At 44.5% G+C, this 22,427-nt stretch overlaps 1 protein-coding gene across 2 annotated transcripts in view; it reads right to left on the bottom strand.

Moving 5' to 3' along the window:
- LOC128692005 (inactive hydroxysteroid dehydrogenase-like protein 1) overlaps nt 1-22,427 on the bottom strand; it is a 164,436-nt gene that overhangs the window by 36,781 nt on the left and 105,228 nt on the right. Inside the window, exons 6-7 of one of the 2 annotated variants that reach the window (XM_070085246.1) lie at nt 19,183-19,280; nt 18,585-19,028 (exon numbers count right to left, since the gene is read on the bottom strand). In XM_070085246.1, the coding sequence (XP_069941347.1) occupies nt 18,927-19,028; nt 19,183-19,280 (200 nt within the window). In that variant the 3' untranslated portion in view covers nt 18,585-18,926. Of the gene's footprint in view, nt 1-18,584; nt 19,029-19,182; nt 19,281-22,427 lie in introns of those variants that run through there. The other variant, XM_070085245.1, reaches the window with a different exon arrangement.

Raw genomic sequence — 22,427 nt, 5'->3', positions numbered from 1 at the left:
GTGTTGATGATACTTAGTGTTGATGATACTTAGTGTTGATGATACCTAGTGTTGATGATACCTAGTGTTGATGATACTTAGTGTTGATGATACCTAGTGTTGTGTTGATGATACTTAGTGTTGATGATACTTAGTGTTGATGATACCTAGTGTTGACGATACTTAGTGTTGATGATGCTTAGTGTTGATGATACCTAGTGTTGATGATACCTAGTGTTGATGATACTTAGTGTTGATGATACCTAGTGTTGATGATACTTAGTGTTGATGATACTTAGTGTTGATGATACCTAGTGTTGACGATACTTAGTGTTGATGATGCTTAGTGTTGATGATACCTAGTGTTGATGATACTTAGTGTTGATGATACTTAGTGTTGATGATACCTAGTGTTGACGATACTTAGTGTTGATGATGCTTAGTGTTGATGATACCTAGTGTTGATGATACTTAGTGTTGATGATACCTAGTGTTGATGATACTTAGTGTTGATGATATCTAGTGTTGATGATACTTAGTGTTGATGATGCTTAGTGTTGATGATACCTAGTGTTGATGATACTTAGTGTTGATGATATCTAGTGTTGACGATACTTAGTGTTGATGATGCTTAGTGTTGATGATACCTAGTGTTGATGATACTTAGTGTTGATGATACCTAGTGTTGATGATACTTAGTGTTGATGATACCTAGTGTTGATGATACTTAGTGTTGATGATACTTAGTGTTGATGATACCTAGTGTTGATGATACTTAGTGTTGATGATACCTAGTGTTGATGATACTTAGTGTTGATGATATCTAGTGTTGACGATACTTAGTGTTGATGATGCTTAGTGTTGATGATACTTAGTGTTGATGATACTTAGTGTTGATGATACCTAGTGTTGATGATACTTAGTGTTGATGATACCTAGTGTTGATGATACTTAGTGTTGATGATACCTAGTGTTGATGATACTTAGTGTTGATGATACTTAGTGTTGATGATACCTAGTGTTGATGATACTTAGTGTTGATGATACCTAGTGTTGATGATACTTAGTGTTGATGATACCTAGTGTTGATGATACTTAGTGTTGATGATACTTAGTGTTGATGATACCTAGTGTTGATGATACTTAGTGTTGATGATACCTAGTGTTGATGATACTTAGTGTTTATGATACCTAGTGTTGATGATACTTAGTGTTGATGATACCTAGTGTTGATGATACTTAGTGTTGATGATACCTAGTGTTGATGATACTTAGTGTTGATGATACTTAGTGTTGATGATACCTAGTGTTGATGATACTTAGTGTTGATGATACCTAGTGTTGATGATACTTAGTGTTGATGATACCCAGTGTTGATGATACTTAGTGTTGATGATACTTAGTGTTGATGATACCTAGTGTTGATGATACTTAGTGTTGATGATACCTAGTGTTGATGATACTTAGTGTTGATGATACCTAGTGTTGATGATACTTAGTGTTGATGATACCTAGTGTTGATGATACTTAGTGTTGATGATACTTAGTGTTGATTGGTTGCAAGTGTTTCTTCCCAGTCTTGAAACACTAATGTTTTTTAATAAACAGATAATAACAATGTGAGTGTTATTATCTCTTCAGTCAAATGTCAAAATTAGTTATATTATTATATTAGTGTGGCGAAAGATTATTTAAAAGTAATATAATTATTATGTATTATTGTACCCACGATCAATAACAACTCTGCGCTAGCCATGGAGTCGAACCCATGCTGATTTGGCCCGCCTCATGGGGAGAGAAAATGCATGACGCTTTAGACCACTAGACCACATAATCCTTAACAATTGGGCATCCATCGAAGCTAGATGTTATACCCACTATCGAAAGACATACGTTGGTGTGGACTAAAATCACAACATATATTTTTTTAAAAGAAAGAGAAAGAGAGAGGAGGCGGGGGGGGGAGGGATGAAGAGTGAGGAGAAGAGGAGAATGAAGGAATCAGGGGATAGAAGAAAGAATAACTAATATTACGAAGACAACGAAGAAATATATAAAGAATTTATTCGCCAAATAGCAGAAACAGCGACGGCAGCCAACAGACTACATTAGACGCGTGGAAAGAAATAAGAATAACAAATACGTAAAAGAAATTGGCAAAATCTTTAATAAATTGTCTTTACGATATTTGTATATTATACTGTAGTGGTCGTTTGTTATTTACATGCTAGGATAAGCCAGCGGATGTTCATCCTATGATGGTCATCACTGGGGACTCGTCAGGAGTCACTCTTTTTTCTGACTAATGAAGCGAAGCCACTTTTAGTCTTTTCACATATCACGTGATGTGATTTTTAAAATTTAAAGGGGTGGATTGGTAAGCTAGCGTAAGGCTTTGGTTATATGGCCAAAAGTTCGAGCTTGTGGCTCATCGTATAACAAAGATCCATGTCAGGAAACACCTGTCATGTTTCAATGAAAAATACAATAGCAGCAAAGTTAAGTCTTACCTGGTTGATGATCCTGGCATGGATCATCCCCACAGTAAACACAAGAACGAGTGTTATTTTGCTCATCTTACACTTCTGATCTTCTTTACGGCTTTCTCGCTTTATTTTTTTCTAGTATTTGGTATATAACTTTTTTAATGATCAGAGGTCAGCAGAACACCCTCTGTTATCCCGACTTTCCTCGTTCCGTCCGCTGCAATGGACTCCTGACGTCTGTCAAATAAAAATTTCTTGCTCGTATATATCCCTCTGAGGTGGGAGCAGCTGCCAGCGGCCACTAGTTCCTTACAGGTGCATTTGCACCATCAGTTAATTAGTTTGTTACTTGTTAGGTTTGAAGTCTATCGACTGTTCCTAATTCACTTGCTCACGAACAATGAAAATACTTTAAACCCTAAAACAAGGAATGAATTCTTAGTGTATTTTCTTTTCTCTGTATATACCTGTGCGTCGTCACTAGCTGATAATATTCGCCAGGACAGTCTTGTCACAGACCCGTCAACGCTGCGTTGTGTATCATCACTGAAGCCTCATGACAAAATTACGTTGGAATATGCATGAAATAACTTTCAAACATATAAGAGTAACAGTTTTAATATCCACTCATTATAACTAAATGTAATTACGGGGATGCCATCCTCGGCCATCAGAATAGTGTAAAGATAACATTATTTTTAGATTTTTAACCCCGGAGGGTTAGCCACCCAGTATAACCCAAGAAAGTCAGTGCGTCAACGAGGACTGTCTAACTTATTTCCATTGGGGTCCTTAATCTTGTCCCAGTGGATGCGACCCACACCAGTCGACTAACACCCAGGTACCTATTTGCTGCTAGGTGAACAGGACAACAGATGTAAGGAAACACGTCGAAATATTTCCACTCGCCGGGAATCGAACCCGGTCCCTCCGTGTGTGAAACGAGAGCTTCAGCCACCAGACCATAAGTTGCGGCATAAGTTAATAATGTACTTAATTATTAGTGTGATTCGAAGGGAAACAGAAGAGTCATTAACAAGTCATCATATTGAAACTGATATCCAAATTTTATTCAGTAAAATTTATTAAAAAAAAAGTTAGGACATATGCGGTTCAGATCTAATTATCTCATGGAAAATAGCATTTCAATTTTTCCAGTTTCTTCCAAAAGAACGAACCGGGACCCATGCAGGGTAAAATCAATCCAAACTTTTCTCTTAGCATAAGCAGTTTTTAAGAGAGTACATATTTAAGTTTTATGGAAGCCTTGGTTACTGATCCTAGGGAGCTAATAATCAGTTTCATATAAATTATCTCAATGGCTCGTCGACATTTTGAGCCATATTGTTGGTAAAATTTCTAACTTTAATGTTAAAAATAACATAGATTTAGTTGATAAATTAAGCTCCTTGACTGACTTAAATGATATTATCATGGTTATTTTTGATGTTACTTCCTTGTTTACAAAAGTTCCAGTTGATGGTGTATTAAGTTCCTTATCTGAAGAACTTGTTAATTATGATTTACCATTCCCAGTTCCTACTATCATTAAACTTATTAAACTTTGCAATGTTGATGCAAAATTTGTATTTAACGATAAGTTTTACACTCCAAAGTTTGGTATGGGAATGGGAAATTCTCTTTCACCTGTTCTTAGTAACCTATACATGGAATTTTTTGAACAAGACTGCTTAACACAATCCTCCATAATAGAGCAAAATGGTTCAGATATATTGATGATATTTTGTGTATTATGCCCAAGAATGAAGATATACACCATTTCCTTGTTAAATTAAATAGCTCAGCCCATTCTATAAACTTTACTGTTGAGTTTGAGGAAAATAACTCATTGACTTTTCTAGATGTTTTAATTATTAAGGGTAATAATGAATTCAAATTTAAAATTTACAGAAAACCTACAAATAACTGTTGTTATGTCCACTATTATTCTTCACATCAAGATAGAGTTAAACTGTCTGTTTTCTCATCAATGTTTTTGAGAGCTTTATGTATCTGTAGTCCAGAGTTCATAGATGAAGAAATATCCAAAATTTATGAAATACCTAATGATCTGAAATACCCAGGAAACGTAATTGATAAATCTTTAAAAATTGCTAAAAATACTTTTTACAATCCAAAAAGGGACAACCAGCCTTATTCAACTAAAAATATGTTGGTTCTCCCTTACCATGAAAACTTGGTTGATATGCCTTCTCTTCTTAAGACTTTTAATATCAAAGTTGTATTTAAAAATCTTGATACAGTAAAAAAAACCTTTGATAAAGAATTTCCCCCAAAATGCTGTCGGATGTGTCTATAAGATTCCTTGTAAAATTTGCGATAAAGTTTATTACGGTCAAACTGGTAAAATATAGCATTAGAACTGGACAAAATTCCAATGCTCTATTTATTCATGTGAGAGATTTTAACCATCCAATTGATTTTCAAAAAGTTGAGAAAGTTGTATCAAGCAAATCCATGGTTGACAGGAATATAATTGAATCTTGTTTCATAAAAAGCAGTTTTGAAAATAATATGAATATTTTCTTTGGTTTATATAAATTAGATCCATTTATAATTAATAAAATTTGGGAAGACTTTAATAATACATTAGACAACTAAATCTTAATTCTTGGGTAGAATATTTTCTTAGTGGGATGTTGTGAAGGACCTGTATAGTTGGGCCAGCGGGCCTGCTGCAGTGTTCCTCCTTTCTTATGAGTCGGGTGTCTTCGTGCATCAGGTGTTACTTTGTTGTGGGATGTGTTGGTGAGGTGTGGTCTAGACCCTTTATATGTCTTCCTTTGATGTATTACTTTTATAGTTCCTTGATAATGTGAGAAATTACGAAACCGCTTGGAATTTCACTATTCTTTCACAGTGGTTGTTTTGCATATTCTGAAATCACCTGTTTACTGTGATCTTATTGCATAATATATTGTGGCATGCAAAGAGTACGTAACCTTTATTCGGCGCATGTACACACCCTCATTTACAGGCCATCTCCCCCAACCAGCGAACCAGGGACTAAGGGTTGACGATGGGGCCCCGTCGTTCAACCAGTACCCAAGTTCCAGCGAATGAGAAGATGGTTTTGGCAATTGCAGAGATGATGTAGGTACCACTCGCCTGTCTGCCCTTGTCATTCCCATTCTAGAGCTGGTTGAAGCACGGTCTGCTCTCTAGTGGCTTCAATTCTGCCTTGCTTACCGTGGAGTGCACTAATACCTATTGTTGTACATAGTGTATATAGTGTACATACTTTTGTTCTAAATTGGTGAAGGATAATATAAGTCAAAAGTTTTTCTGCTGTGTTTATTTTGCTCCCTTTACACCCAGGATAACAGGCCTTTTGGACTCATGGGTTGTAATATGGGGGCCTGTCCAGGAGCTGGAGCTGGACTTATATATATATATGCAAAACAACCACTGTAAAAGAATAGAGAAATTCCAAGCGGTTTCGTGACTACTCACATTATCAAGGAACAATAAAAGTGATGTTGCAGTGTCCAACAACAATAAAAGTAATGCTGCAAAGGAAGGCATATAAAGGGTCTAGACCGCACCTCACTATCACATCCCTTAACAAAGCAATACCTGATGCGTGACTCATAAGAAAGAGAACACTGCAGCAGGCCTGCTGACCAAACTAAACAGGTCCTTCACGCAGCCCACAAACTATTCTATCCAAGAATTAAGAATTTTAAAATTTATTATTTGTCCAATGTATTATTAAATATTAAATTCTTCCCAAATTCTATTAATTATAAATGGATCTAATTTATATAAACCATTTATATATATATATATATATATATATATATATATATATATATATATATATATATATATATATATATATATATATATATATATATATGAGTGGTGAAGCAATGTAAAAAGAGAGCAAATGAGAGAGTGGGTGAGATGTTATCATCCAATTTTGTTGAAAATAAGAAAGTTTTGGAGTGAGATTAATAAGCTGAGGAAGCCTAGGGATAGAATGGATTTGACAGTTAAAAATAGGAGAGGAGAGTTATTAAATGGAGAGTTAGAGGTATTGGGAAGATGGAGGGAATATTTTGAGAAATTGTTAAATATTCATGAAGATAGGGCAGCTGTGATTTCGTGTATAGGGCAAGGAGGAATAACGTCTTGGAATTTCTTGACTGGGAATTTAGAATCTAACGACTTCTTAGTAGTTCAAGATTGTTTTTTGAAGCAGTTATTAACAGAACCTACAAGGGAAAATAACCTGCTTGACTTGGTTCTGGCAAACAAGGAAACCCTTGTTAATAATTTAGAGATTACAGAGGAACTCGGCACAAGCGACCACAAATCAACTACCTTGAGCATTGAAATGAAATATGATAGTAGGGACAATTCAGTAATGGTCCCAGGTTCTCGCTTAGCAGATTACAATGGGCTTAGAGAACACTTATCATCTGTTGACTGGGGTAACAAAGTGAGCTATCTATATGAAAATTTCTAAACACTATACATGCTGCCCAAAGAACTTTTATTCCGTATAAAGAAATTAGATCGAATAGAAATGACTCAAAATGGATGAATAATAGGCTCAAATATCTTTTAGGACAGAAAAAAGGAATTTATAGGCGCATCAAAGGAGGCGAGGGTCACCTTATGAACCAGTATATTGACATTAAGAGGGACATTAAAAAGGGGATAAGAAAAGCTAAACGGGACTATGAAATTAAAGTTGCTAGGGATTCGAAAACTAACCCAAAAAGTTTTTTCCAGGTTTATAGAACCAAAGTTAGAGATAAGATAGGGCCCCTTAAAAATAACTCTGGGCACCTTACTGACAAAGATAATGAAATGTGCTTTATTCTTAATAATTATTTTCTCTCGGTTTTCACTCAGGAAGACACTAACAATATCCCAGTAATTAATTTTTATAGTGGGCTTGAAGAAGATAAATTATGCAATATCAGTCACTAGTGAAATGGTTGTGAAGCAGATAGACCGATTGAAGCAAAATAAATCCCCGGGCCCTGATGAACGTTTTTAAAGTGTTCTTGAAGAGTGTGAAATGGAACTTTGTGAACCATTGACTAATATTTTTAATATTTTTCTTCAAACAGGTGTAGTGTCTGATATGTGGAAGATGGCTAATGTAATTCCTATTTTTAAAACGGGGGACAAGTCGTTACCGTCAAATTACTGCCCAATAAGCCTGACCTCAATTGTAGGCAAATTACTAGTCAATTTCAACTGAGATTATAAGAAGCCATCTGGATAAGCATAGCTTGATTAATGATACACAGCATGGATTCAAGAAATACCGTTCCTGCCTTCTTCAGTAAAGCATTTGAGGCCGTAGATCATGATAAAGAATTCGATAGTGTTTATTTAGATTTTAGTAAGGGTTTTGATAGAGTACCACACCAGACACTGTTAAAGAAAGTGGCAGCTCATGGCACTGGGGGAAAAGTGCTGTCATGGATCGAGTCATGGCTCACTAACAGGAAGCAGAGAGTATGTGGAAAAAGATACTTATGTACAGTTCAGGACATTTATTAAAGGAAACGTTTCGCCACGAGTGGCTTCAGTCCTAATACAGAGAAAACTAAGAAAATGCGTATATATAGTGGCAGGAGTCAGGTGAAGTGACGCGTGGGTAGAGGTATTAGTAGTAGTGGAACTAAGGAGGTGAGACGGATGGCTAGAGAGGGACCTGCTGACATCATGTAACAGCAGTTTCCAGAATTGGTAATATCCTGTTGATTAGCAATTTTGAGATACTGTATCTCAAAATTCTGGAAACTGCTGTTACATGATGTCAGCAGGTCCCTCTCTAGCCATCCGTCTCACCACCTTAGTTCCACTACTACTACTACTACTACCACCACTACCCACGCGTCACTTCACCTGACTCCTGCCACTATACATACGCGTTTTCTTAGTTTTCTCTGTATTAGGACTGAAGAAGCCACTCGTGGCGAGTGGGGATCTGTAACGATTGGCGTTCCACAGGGAACAATCTTAGCCCCGTTGTTGTTTATAATATATATCAATGAGCTTGATGAGAGTATTACTAGCGATATGAGCAAATTCGCCGATGACACTAAGATGGTAGAATAATTGATTCAAACGTAAATATGAGAGAACTTCAGGAGGATTTAGACAAACTCAATTCTTGGTCAGAAATGTGTCAGATGCAGTTCAATGTAGATAAATGCAAGGTTCTGAAGCTCGGGAGTGTCCATAACCCTGGCACTTATAAGTTCAATAATGTAGAACTTAGCCATACAGATTGCAAAAAGGACTTGGGGGTTATGGTAAGCAGCAACCTTAAACCAAGACAGCAATGCCTAAGCGTTAGTAATAAGGCAAACAGGTTACTGGGATTTATATAAAGTGTAAGCAACAGAAGTCCAGAGGTCATACTGCAGCTTTATACATCATTAGTAAGGCCTCAACTACATTAAGCAGCTCAGTTCTGGTCTCCATATTACAGAATGGATATAAATTCGTTAGAAAACATTCAGCGAAAAATGACTAAATTAATACATAGCATTAGAAATCTTCCGTACGAAGAACGATTGAAGACTCTTAAACTACATTCACTTGTAAGACGAAGAATGAGGGGAGACATGATCGAAGCGTACAAGTGGAAGATGGGTATTAACAAAGCGGATATAAGGTCTTGAGGATATCTCTCCAAGAGAGAACCCGCAATAATAGATTCAAATTAGATAAGTTTAGATTTCGAAAGGATATAGGAAAGTATTGGTTTGGAAATAGGGTAGTTATTGAAGCTAAATTTCTTGGGTAGCATTGAAAATTGGGTAGGTCAAATGTTTGTTAGTGGGATGAATTGTAAAGGACCTGCCTAGTATGGGCCAACAGGCCTGCTGCAGTGTTCCTCCTTTCTTATGTTCTTATGTTCTTATAAGGTTGGGTAGTTTCAAATTTAGGTTGGATAAATAAATCGGTGAGAGGGGTTGGATTTGCGTGGGACTTGTATGTATAAATAGAATCATCAAAACTTATTTCTTGGGTAGCATTGAAAATTGGGTTGGGTAATTATTTTGTTAGTGGGAATGATTGTAAAGGACTTGCCTAGTATGGGCCAACAGGCCTGCTGCAGTGTTCCTCATTTCTTATGTTCTTATGAGTGAGGAAGAGCCAGTTGTGTGTGAAGGAAGTTCGTGAGGCAGTGAGTAGAATGAAAGGGGGGAAAGGCAGCTAGGATTGAGGGGATAGAGATATAAATGTTAAAAGCAGGTGAGTATATAATTTTGGAGTGGTTGGTGCTATTATTTAATGTATGGAAGAGGGTAAGATACCTAGGGATTGGCAGAGAGCGTGCATAGTTCCTTTGTATAAAGACAAGGGGGACAAAAGAGAATGCAAAAATTATAGGGGAATAAATTTGTTGAGTATACCTGGTAAAGTGTATGGTAGAGATATAACTGAAAGAAGAGTAAGACGGAGAGTAGGATAGCACATGAACACGGAGGCTTTACGAAAAGATTAGGTGACGAAAGATTGAATATCAGATTGGAGGGGGAGAGTATGGAGGAGGTGAATGTATTCAGATATTTAGGAGTGGACGTGTCAGCAGATTGGTCTATGAAGGATGAGGTGAATCATAGAATTGATGAGGAGAAAAGGGTGAGTGGTGCACATAGGAGTCTGTGGAGACAGAACTTTGTCCGTGGAACCAAAGAGGGGAATGTATGAGTATAGTTTTTTTATTTATTTATTTATTTATAAATTTTAGCATACATACAGAGGTACAAAAAAATACAGATAAGAGCAGCATGCCAAAGCCACTTATACTATGCATAGCATTACGGGCTGGCTTAAAATTAACTTAAGATTAACTAAGCAATGATGAAATCAGTGATAAGACATTATTGTAAACAGATAACTATAAAATACAAATGAGTATTACAAAGACAGGTCATATGGTTGCATGCATTGCTGTTCATTCAGATAGTGTATTTGAAAAAAAAAAAAAAAAAAATAGCAAAGTTAGGAGTCGCTGCCTGACCTCGGTGGAGTGCGGTTGTGCACGGCACCCCTCTGCTGATATCAGTCATAGACCTTAGAACGCGATACGGAGGTTTTGGAGTGTTCAGAGTGGATCGCTCAGTGTTCAGAGTGACTCCTTCTCGCCGACCTGTGTTAGTTTACGCACGGTTCGCGCCTTCGTGCGTGGACCACGCATTCGTGGGAGCACTCACGAATGCTGGGATGTTCCCTGTGAGGTCCATGTTAGTTTACGCATGGTTTCTCACAGGAAATTTCGTGACTAAGTGCTTTTCTTTCAAGACATTCTGCAGTGAGTCTGGCGTGTTCTGTGTTAGTTTACGCACAGCCACGCCAGTCATACGTGTGCTACCGTGGCAACATAATTCGTGTGCTTTCGTGGGCGTTCGTGCGTGCTGCGCCGCGCCACCGTTACGCACAGGAACTTTCGTGATTAAGTCCTGTTCTTTCAAGACATTCTGCAGTGAGTCTGGCGTGTTCTGTGTTAGTTTACGCACAGCCACGCCAGTCATACGTGTGCTACCGTGGCAACATAATTCGTGGGCGTTCGTGCGTGCTGCGCCGCGCCATCGCTACGCACGGGAACGTTCGTGACTAAGTGCTTTTCTTTCAAGACATTCTGCAGTGAGTTTTGTGTTAGTTTACGCACAATTGCGAATCTGTCGTGCATTCGTGTGATTCGTACGTGTGCTGTGGCGTGGCGCTGACCAGCCAGTGTGCTTCGTGCACTGGTACAGCTCGCCAGGTGCCTGGTGCTGTGTTAGTTTACGCATAGCACCTGATTGCCCTCGCCATTCGTGCAATTGTGAGTCATATGTGTGTGCTCAGTGCTCTGGGAAAATATCCATTTGTAACCTAGGTCTTCACAATACGATACCAGTGAGTGACGTGATACTCGCTTGTGAACCACTGTGAACCCAGCTGCGTTGTTAATAGGTCTTGGGAACTGTGGCACACAGCTACGAGCCTCGTTGGGGTGGCTGTACGGCCATGTCATCTCAGGAACCAAGAGGCAAACGGCCCATGTCATCATGCGACGACGACTGTCAGGGCGACGTGGAGGAAGTGGAAGGGCCAGCGAAGAAACCCAAGGACAACCTGCATTGCAGGGGCGATGCCACAGAAGCGCCTCAGCTGATCCCAGCTGCTTCCCCAGATGGCCAGGGGACGATGAGGACAGCCGAGGCCAACCCAAGCCCGGCCCAGCAGGTGGACACCCCCCAACATATGGGGACCATGGAAGTGACCCAGGACCCTCCTCCTCAGCAGATGGCACCAGGAACAACCAACCCAGACGAAGCCTCACAGGCAACAGAGGAGAACGAGATGGAACAGGGGCGCTCAAGACCTCAGAACCGTGCTGCAAGGCAACCAACTGTGGCCTTCAACAAGTTCATTATCCCTCACTACGACATGGTGAAGAACCTGGAGGCGACCATGCCTTCCATCAAGCTCAGCTGCGACATCACACTCAGGGGAGAGATCGTGGCGAAGCCACGCGACGAGGACACATACGATCGACTGAAGGCAATGGCTGCAGAGAATCCGAGGATAAGGGAGCTCCTGGCTCAAGAAAAGATGCACAAGGGGGTTGTGCTCCACGTCCCTGTACCCATACCAGCAGAGCGATTCCTCGATGCAACCAACATTGTCAAGGCAGAGAGGCTGACCACCGGGACCAACAAGATTCCAACACGGAATATGTTGATCCACCACCGAGGGCCCCTACCATCCCACGTCGCACTGGGGGTGTGGGGGCGGTTCAAGATTCGGCCATATGTAGAGGGCCCACTACAATGCTACAACTGCCAGGGTTTCAACCATATCGCGGCTACCTGCCAACATGTGAAGAAGTGTGGAGTCTGCAGCAAGCAGCACGACTCCAAGGATTGCATTGCATTGCTCAAGCAGCCCGCCCCCGAGACCCCACGCCCCGAACCCTAGTGCGCCAACTGCGGCAAGAAACACCACGCATGGAACCAGGGCTGTCCTGTCATGGTACAGCGGTGGCAACAGGTGCGACAGCGGATGGCCCCTGTGGCGACAGCCCAGCCCAACTCGGTAAACACCCAACAGCAACAGGTGGGGACATCGACCAATGCCCCCTCTCCACGCCCCAACCCATGGAACTATCATCACCGGCCAATCGCGGCAGCCAGTACAGGCCCCTCTGCGGCGGCCACACCCTACAGCAGAGAGTTCCCAGCACTGGGGGAGCAACAGAGGAGACCAGTTGCACCGCAAGGGGAACAACGGCATGGGCAAGTCTCGAAGCCTCAGCAGAAACGGAACAAAGGAACACAACAAGCCCGGCTCAGGGACGCTGCTCAAGGAGCTGCGGCTACTCAGCACCAGACAGGACACCAGCAAGGGACTTCCCGTCCGAGTCAGTCCCCACCCGAGTGCAGCAGGAAACAGGCCGTGGCACCCAGTCAGATGGCACAGAGAACCACGGAGACCTGCGCGACCTGCGGGTCAGCAGCAGCAACAATCGCGGGAGTGGGCCAACAACCTCAGGCCGCAGCCAAGGAAGCCCTGTCCCCCCAGAGGGAGGGCACCTCGCAGGTTCACATTGTCACCGTAATCAAGCTTGTGGTAGAGGTGCTATCCATGCTACTCCCATCAATGAAGGACAGGCAGGTCTGCAAGGAGCTCCTGACTACCGTGTACAGCATGGCTCTCCTGGAGAGGGTCGACTCAGCAGCCCTGAAAGATCACCTCACCCAGGTCTTCACGCCCGAGGAAATGGTAGAACACGCACGGATGTTCCGGAGGACCATGGCCGAACAGGAGGAGATGGAGTCCGACGGGTCGCCCGGCAGTCCCTAAAAATTCTCCAGTGGAACATCTGTGGTCTGAGGCAGAAACTCCACCTAGCTATCCAGGCGGCAGTCCGGGATGAGATAGATGTGTTTCTGTTCCAAGAAACCCTTGTCAAGCCCCCACCCGCCCCACAGCCACGCATCCCTGGGTTCTCTGCATACCTGCAGCGTGGTGGGCCCCCCGCCAGGGGCACCGCAATCTATGTGCGGAATTGCATCCCCCACTCGATCGTCACTGACCCTATCAACTGCGGTGAAGGGGTGGAGGTGCAAGCTGTCACGCTGCAACTGCCATCTGGACCACTGACTATTTACAATGTGTACCGGAGCGCACGGTTTACTCTCGACCTCTCGGAGGTTGCAGCTCTGTCCATATCTCGCCTCGAGGGCGTGCTCGTGGCGGGGGACATCAACGCCCATCATGAGCTTCTCCACTCTGTCTCCCATACCAATGAGACGGGCAGGCACTTGGCGGCAGTGCTCGATGATGTTCCTGACGTCGTCCTCCTCAACAATGGGGAGCCGACACACCACGGCGGCAACCGACTGGATGTCACTCTCCTCTCTCGGAGACTGCAGCCTGGAGTGAGGTGGGAACTCCACCCACTTCTCACCAGCGACCACTTCGCGATCGTCACCACGCTGGCGCTCACCCAGCACATCCCATACACACCGCCTCCACGGTGGAATTTCAAGAAGGCGGACTGGCAGTGCTTCCAGGATGTCATACAGCAATGGTGGGAGACGACCTCCCTCTCTGACAATCCTGATGCGGCTGCCCAGAACCTCCAAGCTGCCGTCACCCATGCGGCTGAGGTGGCCATCCCACTTACCAAGGCTGGAGGTACCATCAAGCGGGACTGGTGGTTCTACGACGAGACAGTCAAGGAGCAGAACCACCGTGTCAACTGTGCCCGCAGGCTCCACAGACGCAACCCTACTGCTGACACCCTTCGGCTACTGAGAGAGGTGGTGCGGCACGCTCGCCACATCTCCCACAGAGTCCGCCTGGCAAAGTGGTTCGAATGGTGTGCCTCCTTCGGCCATGCCACTACCCTGTCTGAGATCTGGGCGAAAATAGGTATAGCTACCGGAAAACGCAGAGGAACAGCGCGTGCTCACCATGACCCGGCTGGTGAAGCAGAGAGGCTGGTCGACCTCTTCACTTCCAGGGCAGCAACAGCACGCCTGCCACAAGATGTGCAGAACCTCCAGGCTGTCCTCCTCCCAGACAGGACTGCCAGGCTACAGGCTGCATGCTGCGAACACGACGACACCGATGTAGACTTCAGCGACCGGGAGCTGAAGGCAGCCCTCAGGACATCACACGACACCACCCCTGGCCAGGATGGCATCACCTACAGTATGATCGCAAGGGCGGGCCCCTCTGGACATGATGCACTCTTGGAGGTCATCAACTGCTCCTGGAGGGCTGGACAACTCCCCACTGCGTGGAAGGAGGCCATCGTCCTGCCCATCCCCAAGCCCAGGGACCCGGAAAGCATGAGGCCCATCTCTCTCACCAGCTGTCTGTCCAAGACGGCTGAGAGGATGATCCTTGAGCGACTACAGTGGAAGCTTGGCCCGGAACACCGTCACATATACGGCTTCACACGAGGAGTGGGCACAGCAGAGAGCATCACCACCCTCCTTGCAGGCATTGGGTCAAACAAGAGACCCAAAATTGTTGTCTTCCTGGACCTCGAGAAAGCCTTTGAGCTTGCCAGCGCACCAGCCATCCTTGACCTCCTAGCAGGCAGGGGCGTGAAGGGAAGGCTCCTTGCCTGGATCTCTTCATACCTGCAGGGCAGGTGTGCACGAGTGCGTTTCCAGGGACAAGTGTCCACCCTCAGGCCCCTTGAAAACGGCACCCCGCAGGGAGGGGTCCTCAGCCCCGCTCTCTTCAATGTCCTGATGCATGAGCTGGTGCAGCTGCCATTCTCTTTAGGCACCCAGCTGCTCAGCTACGCTGATGATCTTGCCCTCATCATCACCGAGAGATGTGGTTTGATGCATAGAGCCCAACGTGACCTTAACCTCCTCTCCACCGCCTGCCGTCGTCTCGGCCTCAAGGTCTCAGCAGAAAAATCCAAGGCCATGATCCTGCATGCCAATGTGCCGGAGGGGAGACTGCAGATGTCAGGAGTCAATCTCGACTGGGTCAGTAGCTACCTGTACCTGGGAGTGCACATCGACAATCGGCTCTCCTTTTGGAATCAGGCGGAGTACGTCAGAGAGCGGACCATGCAACGGGTCACCGCCATGCGGGCCCTCGCCAGCCCTAGGTCAGGGGCCAGCCGTGACATTCTCCGATTATTCTATGTGCAGGCGGTGCGCTCTCTCATCGATTATGGGGCACTTACCCTTGTCCATGCCCGCCCAACGCACCTTCGAAGACTCAACGTCGTCCAAAATACTGCAGCTCGGATCATGTTGGGGGCGCCGAGGTGGACGAACACTGTGCCCCTGAATCATGAGGCTCAATTGCAGCCGCTACGCGACAGAATCGCCCTTGTGGCAGCCAGGAGGGTGGCCAAGTACGTACAACTCCCCGGTGGAGAGGGACTGCTGCAACACCTCCTTGAACGGCAACAGGGAGACCTCAGGGAGTCTTCTGGCCGGCTGTGGGTGTGGTCAGCGGCTGATGTAGCAAGCAAACTCCTCCCCATGGCGCTTATAGTCGACAAGGGCTGTGACCGGCCTGTGGCGGGGTACTCTGTACTCCCGCCCTGGGCACCAGAAGCAGTTGTGATCCACATCCAAGACCTCCCAGTTGGCAAGCGTCACTGTCCACAACACGTGCTGCAGCAATGGGCTGCAGTGAGTATTGCAGCAGCAGAGCACCCTGGGTGCGCCGTATATTACACCGATGGCTCCCGGGATCCAGAGGCTTGTCGCACAGGTGCCGGGGTGCACCATGCCACTCTGACGGCTGGATGGCGTCTCCAAGATCACTGCACAATTCTCCAGGCAGAACTCCATGCCATCCAGAGGGCCCTGCAACACACACTCCTGGATCATCGGCGACCCCCAGTCATTCATGTGGACTCCAGAGCGGCGATCCAGGCCGTCATGCACAGGGAGCCCAGGGACAACATCCGGCTAATTACTGCCATCAGGAAGGACCTGCAGACACTTAAGGAGCAGGGACAGCAAGCAACAATCAACTGGATACCGAGCCACATCGACCTCGCTGGGAATGATGCGGCAGATCGAGCGGCGAAGTCGGCAACCCTTGAGGCCCAGCCAGTGACCACCATTGCTATCAGCCGAAGGCAGGTGGATCTGTGGGCAGCTGATGCAGCCAGGCACCCGCTACCAGGGCCAGGCACATCGCGGAGCCGGATCTGGTATGACAGGGCGACCCGTGGGGAGCCCCCGCCGAGAATGCGGAGGCTAGACAGGAAGTTGCAGGTTGGGGTCCACCGGCTGCGACTTGGCTACCCTACTGCCAGAAGACTCATTGACCGCGTGCGAGAGGAGCGCTGCTGCCATTGCAACCAGATGGTCCCAGGTCCACTAGTGCACTACCTCCTCGACTGTCCAGCGACGGTGTCACTCCGACGAAGGCACTTCCCAATGGCGCCTGGGGACCCGAACCGAGAAGACACCGCAGCCCGGCTGGTGTACCTCGCCACCCAAGACCTGGGAACTCTCATCCCCATCCTGGCTGCCCACCCACCACCTCGATGACGCCGCCACATACAACTACGAGTCGCCACTACGCTCCATCTATCACCTCTCCTACTCTTCCCTCTTTCACTCCCCTACCTCCTCTCCCCCCCCGCTTTAAAAAAAAAAAAAAAAAAAAAAAAAAAAAAAAAAAAAAAAAAAAAATCCAATGGAGCCTGTACCGCTTTCTAGGTAAAAGTCTGAATCACCTAGAACCAATGCCACACTACCAACATTTGATGGGGCTACAAGTGCCTGAAGACCCTTGACCTTGCGATGCCTGCCGACGAGAAAGAAAGAAGACACTCCCCACTTGGGGAGTCAGTGCAAGATAGAAGAAGAAGTTACCCTCCAACCGGAGGGCCCAAGAGAGAAGATAGAAGAATGAAGAAGACGATCGACACCCCCGCCCCGGGGGCCACCGCCGGGTCACCATCTGGAGAAGACCCGGGCCGGAAGTACCGGCAAATCTTTAATGAATGAATGAAGCAAAGTTAGGTTTAACATTTGTGTGATATAATTGTGAGTAACATTTAGGATATACAATTTATATGGTTCTGTTATTCAGTATTTCTTTGGTTTTGAGTGAGTAAGTGAACTTTGAGAAGAGACTTGAATTTATAAACAGGTAGTGTTTCTTTTATATTTACAGGTAATGAATTCCAGATTTTAGGGCCTTTTATGTGCATTGAGTTTTTGCATAGCGTGAGATGGACACGAGGAACATCAAAGAGTGATCTGTGCCTTGTATTATGGTCATGTGTTCTGTTGAGGTTGGCAAGGAGATGTTTGAGGGGAGGGTTAAACCAACACTTGTATGGGTGTGAAGCATGAGTGGTGAATGTTGCAATGAGAAGGCGGCTGGAGGCAGTGGAGATGCCATGTCTGAGGGCAATGTGTGGTGTGAATATAATGCAGAGAATTCGTAGTTTGGAAATTAGGAGGAGGAGGTGCGGGATTACCAAAACTATTACCAAGAGGGCTGAAGAGGGGTTGTTGAGGTGGTTCGGACATGTAGAGAGAATCTAACAAAAGTAGTGGAGGGAAGGCGAGGTAGGGGTCGGCCGAGGTATGGGTCGGCCTAGGAAGGGTTGGAGGGAGAGGGTAAAGGAGGTTTTGTGTGCGAGGGGCTTGGACTTCCAGCAAGCATGCCTGAGCGTATTTGATAGGAGTGAATGGAGACAAATGGCTTTTAATACTTGACGTGCTGTTGGAGTGTGAGCAAAGTAACATTTATGAAGGGATTCAGGGAAACTGGTAGGCCAGACTTGAGTCCTAGAGACTGAAAGTACAGTGTCTGCACACTGAAGGAGCGGTGTTAATGTTGCAGTTTTATAACTGTAGTGTAAGCACCCGTCTGGCAAGAGAGTGATGGAGTGAATGATGAAAGTTTTTCTTTTTCGGGCCACCCTGCCTTGGTGGGAATCGGCCGATGTATTATATATATATATATATATATATATATATATATATATATATATATATATATATATATATATATATATATATATATATATATATATATATATATATATATATATATATATATATATATATATATATATATATATATATATATATATATATAATGCCATTCACCCAGTAGTATTGTAATGGGTGCATGGTATTTGTTGGAGTGCTGGTCCAGTGGTTAGAGCATCGCAAACGTTGTCTTGCCTTCCATGGGGCGGGACAAGGTAACACGGGATCGATCCTCGGCCATGCCACAGTTTGTTTAATGATATATTATAAATTTAGTTAAGAAAAATTACATTAGTTAAAGTTAAGTTGGGTGAGATATCTAATCTAGGTTTTGTTAACAATGTTATAGGATTTTAACACTGAATATATAAAAAAAACAGAACGAATAGATTAGCAAAATCCATTTCATAAAATAATCTTCACGTGTACTGAGTATGCTCGTAAAATTGATTTTGTTAGAAGTTCACGACTGACACTCTTTTACATTACGCTGCAGAAAATTAAACCATGAATCAGTGCCATGCATAAATATCCACTGGCTGATAATGTTCTCCAGCATATAAATCTGCAAAATAAAATATATATATATATCAATTGTTACTATAAAATTGTGGTATTCACCAAATTGTAAAATACAAAGAAGACAATATGTCCAATATATGAGGAAGACATTGTTCTTGATTTAATCTATAAATCAGTAAGTGATGACACAGACTTACTTGAAGGCCATGAGCCCAGTATCCAGTAGTACGTCTAGCATAACCAAGAGTATGTATTGCATTAGAAACGAAGGTTGATGCTGTTGGAACGAATATACCTAAAAGTAAGGAGAAATTAAAATAACCTCAATTCTCATTAACAAGTATCATCACATGGATACAACAATTAAACAAGAAAAAAGGTTTTGCATGCTTTAGCACTCATCATGCTTTAGCACTCATCATGCTTTAGCACTCATCATGCTTTAGCACTCATCATGCTTTAGCACTCATCATGCTTTAGCACTCATCATGCTTTAGCACTCATCATGCTTTTCTTGGATTGGTGGATTTACACTGAACATGTTTTTCTTGGTTTGGTTAGTTTGTTAGGTTTAAAACCTTATTGACAAAAGGTTATTAAGGCTGTGCCACCTAAACCCTACTAATCAGGTATACTTTCATCCCTGATATGGGCCTTAATGACCCTTGTGTATTCAATACGAGTGTGAAAGTAGACTCTGGTACAGGTGGGCTCCGCTTAACACCACTTCGCTGATACAATGACAATTCAAATTACAATCCAAAAATTCGTTTATACGGCTCCTGATTTGCTGTTATGGCGACCGCGCACCACAAGGTGTGTCCATGGCTGAGATAATAATAATAATAATAATAATAATAATAATAATAATAATAATAATAATAATAATATCTTTATTTACTACAAATACATGTACAAGGTATACAGGCCTAGCTGACATCAATGACATACTACTATATAGAAAGCTCCTTGTTACACAGAACATTTCAGGCAAATTGGTCAGTTTTGTCCCAGGATGCAACCTACACCAGTCAACTAACACCCAGGTACCCATTTTATACTGATGGGTTATAACATAGACAACCTGTGTAAGGAAACACGTGCCATTTTTCCACCCGGGACCCTCACCATGTGAAGCGAGAGCTTTTGCCACCAGGCACCAGATACTGATAATTGTACTTACGTGTACCTGTACCTAAATAAACAATGTGCTGGCGTGCAGGTACAATAAAATCACTATCTAGCACTGTTACCAAGTAGCAGCAGCTACACCAGGCGAGGTAGTAGCTAAGAGTCTCTCACTAGAGTTGAAGATGCAATAATAATAATTGCTCTGTTCATTCGCTGCCTGACCACGGTAGAGTGCAGTTGTGCTCTGCACCCCTCTGCTGTTTTCAGGCGAGCTACCTTGTATCAACATGGCACTGAGTGTGAGGAGGCGCGTAAATACCATTGGTATTGAGCTGCTTCGTGGGGCGATTTCACCCTCTTCAGTGCAAGTCTTACTCCCAACAATCATTAGGGAGACCTATGGAATCCAGGACGATGAGGTGTATGGTGTAGCCCTGAATGGGGCTTATAGAATCTTCGTCAAACTGAATTCCACGTCCGTGTATGAGTCTTTGGTGACGAGATTCCAAGACGTGAGTCTTGACGCTACTCCAGCTATGAAGGTGCGTTTGATCGACGTATCTCGCCACTTTACGTGGGTTAAGATACGTAATGTCCCATTTGAGGCAGATGAGGCTGACATCAGGAGTGTTTTTGAGACATATGGAACCGTACATCTGGCACAAAAAGGCAAGTGGACGGCAGGTGCTTACATGGGACGTCCGGAGGGTACCTCTTCCCTGAAGATGACTCTGAGACATCCCATACCGTCTTACGTCGTGTTGGAGGACTTCAGGACGCAAGTTATGGTATCGTATGCCGGACAGAGATGTACGTGCAGAATATGTGGGGCGTACGACCATATGGCGGCAGAGTGCGTGAAGCTGAGGAGGGCGCCAGCACAAACTGGTGAAGCACCAGTTACCAGCGTGATAGCTGTTGAGAGCCCCGCGCGAAAGCAAGGGCCTGGGCACTTGTGGAGTGAAGAGGTGGAGGATTCCAAAGAGGAGACTGACATGTGTGAGGTAAGCTGTGATGTAAAAGGATCTGTTACTACACAAGGGAAAAGTACAGAAGTGCAAGTGCAGGAGGAGGTGCAGGCTCTAGAGGAAGAGCTTCAGGAAGTGTTAAGGACATTGACGCCGCCTGCAGAGGATGTTGTTCCTGAGCTGGTGAGAGGCACGGCGTTGCCTGTAGAGGAATGTAAGGATAAAAAACATAGCAGGGTTGACGGGCCAACTAGTAAGAGTGAGTTGTCGCCGTGTGCTGTGGAACGAGGCGTGGTGGAGGTTGAGGTTCATCGTGAGGGAACCTCAGAAGATAACATGGATGTAGAGGGCATCACGAGGAAGAGAGCGGCGGCGTCAGACTCAGATGATGTCCTGACGCCGGCGCAGAGGTCTGGGAGGAAGGAGGAGCAATGTCGAAGTAGTCACGATAAGAGGCATCGCAAAAAAGGGGGGGGGTTGATGGTGTGAAGCCTTGTGCTGGCTCTGGGGCAGGAGGCCCTGGGATGAATGAAGTGAGGAGGAAGGGTTGGAAACTATAAAGAGGCCTTAGGTGTATGACTGTGAACGTAAATGGACTGTGTAATAGTGTGAAGAAGGAATGGTTTCGAATGTTTCTGTATAAATATAGGGTGGATGTAGTGTTCCTGCAAGAACACAATTTCAAGGAGGGAAGAGTGCTCGAGGTGGAGGGGTTTCAGGTCATGACTCTGCCATCTGCACGTCTGAAAGGTGGTGTGGGTATATTGATCAGGGAGGCAAGCCCGTTTGTGTTGCTAAGAAGTGAGGGGGGAGGGGGGGAAGAGTATTGCGCGTGGATGGGTGGTGGATGGGGCAGAGGGTATCTTTTGTAAGTGTGTATGCACCAGCGGAAAATGATGTGAGGGTAAAAAGGGATTTTGTATGTGAAGAACTAGTTTTCTTCTTACGTGGTTTACCTGCAGTGGCCGTCGTTAGTGGGGACTGGAACTGCGTTATTAGGAGGGAAACGTATCAATTCTTTAAAATATGGGCTTGCTAACTATTTGGAGGATAGATTATGGGGTTGTTATGCGAGGGGGGCGGTGGCGGGCACTTATCCAATGGATGAAATTATGGCAATTAAAGGGAGGCTGCGTGAGGTACAGGATGAGAGGTTCCAAGCGGTGCGGGTACAGGCGGGGGTGGAAGAGGTGCTATGGGGCGATAGACCTTCATCGTGCGTATTGCGTAGGCAGAAACAAAGACAGCAGGCAATGACTATTCCATGGTTGGAGGTTCATGAGTCGATAGGAGGGTACAGGGAGGGGCAGGTCATACAAGCTACGGAAGGAATGGGGGCGTTT

The sequence above is a fragment of the Cherax quadricarinatus genome, chromosome 15 (genome assembly GCF_038502225.1).
Source record: "Cherax quadricarinatus isolate ZL_2023a chromosome 15, ASM3850222v1, whole genome shotgun sequence".
Taxonomy (NCBI): domain Eukaryota; kingdom Metazoa; phylum Arthropoda; class Malacostraca; order Decapoda; family Parastacidae; genus Cherax; species Cherax quadricarinatus.
This window is presented reverse-complemented; position numbering and strand designations above follow the sequence as displayed.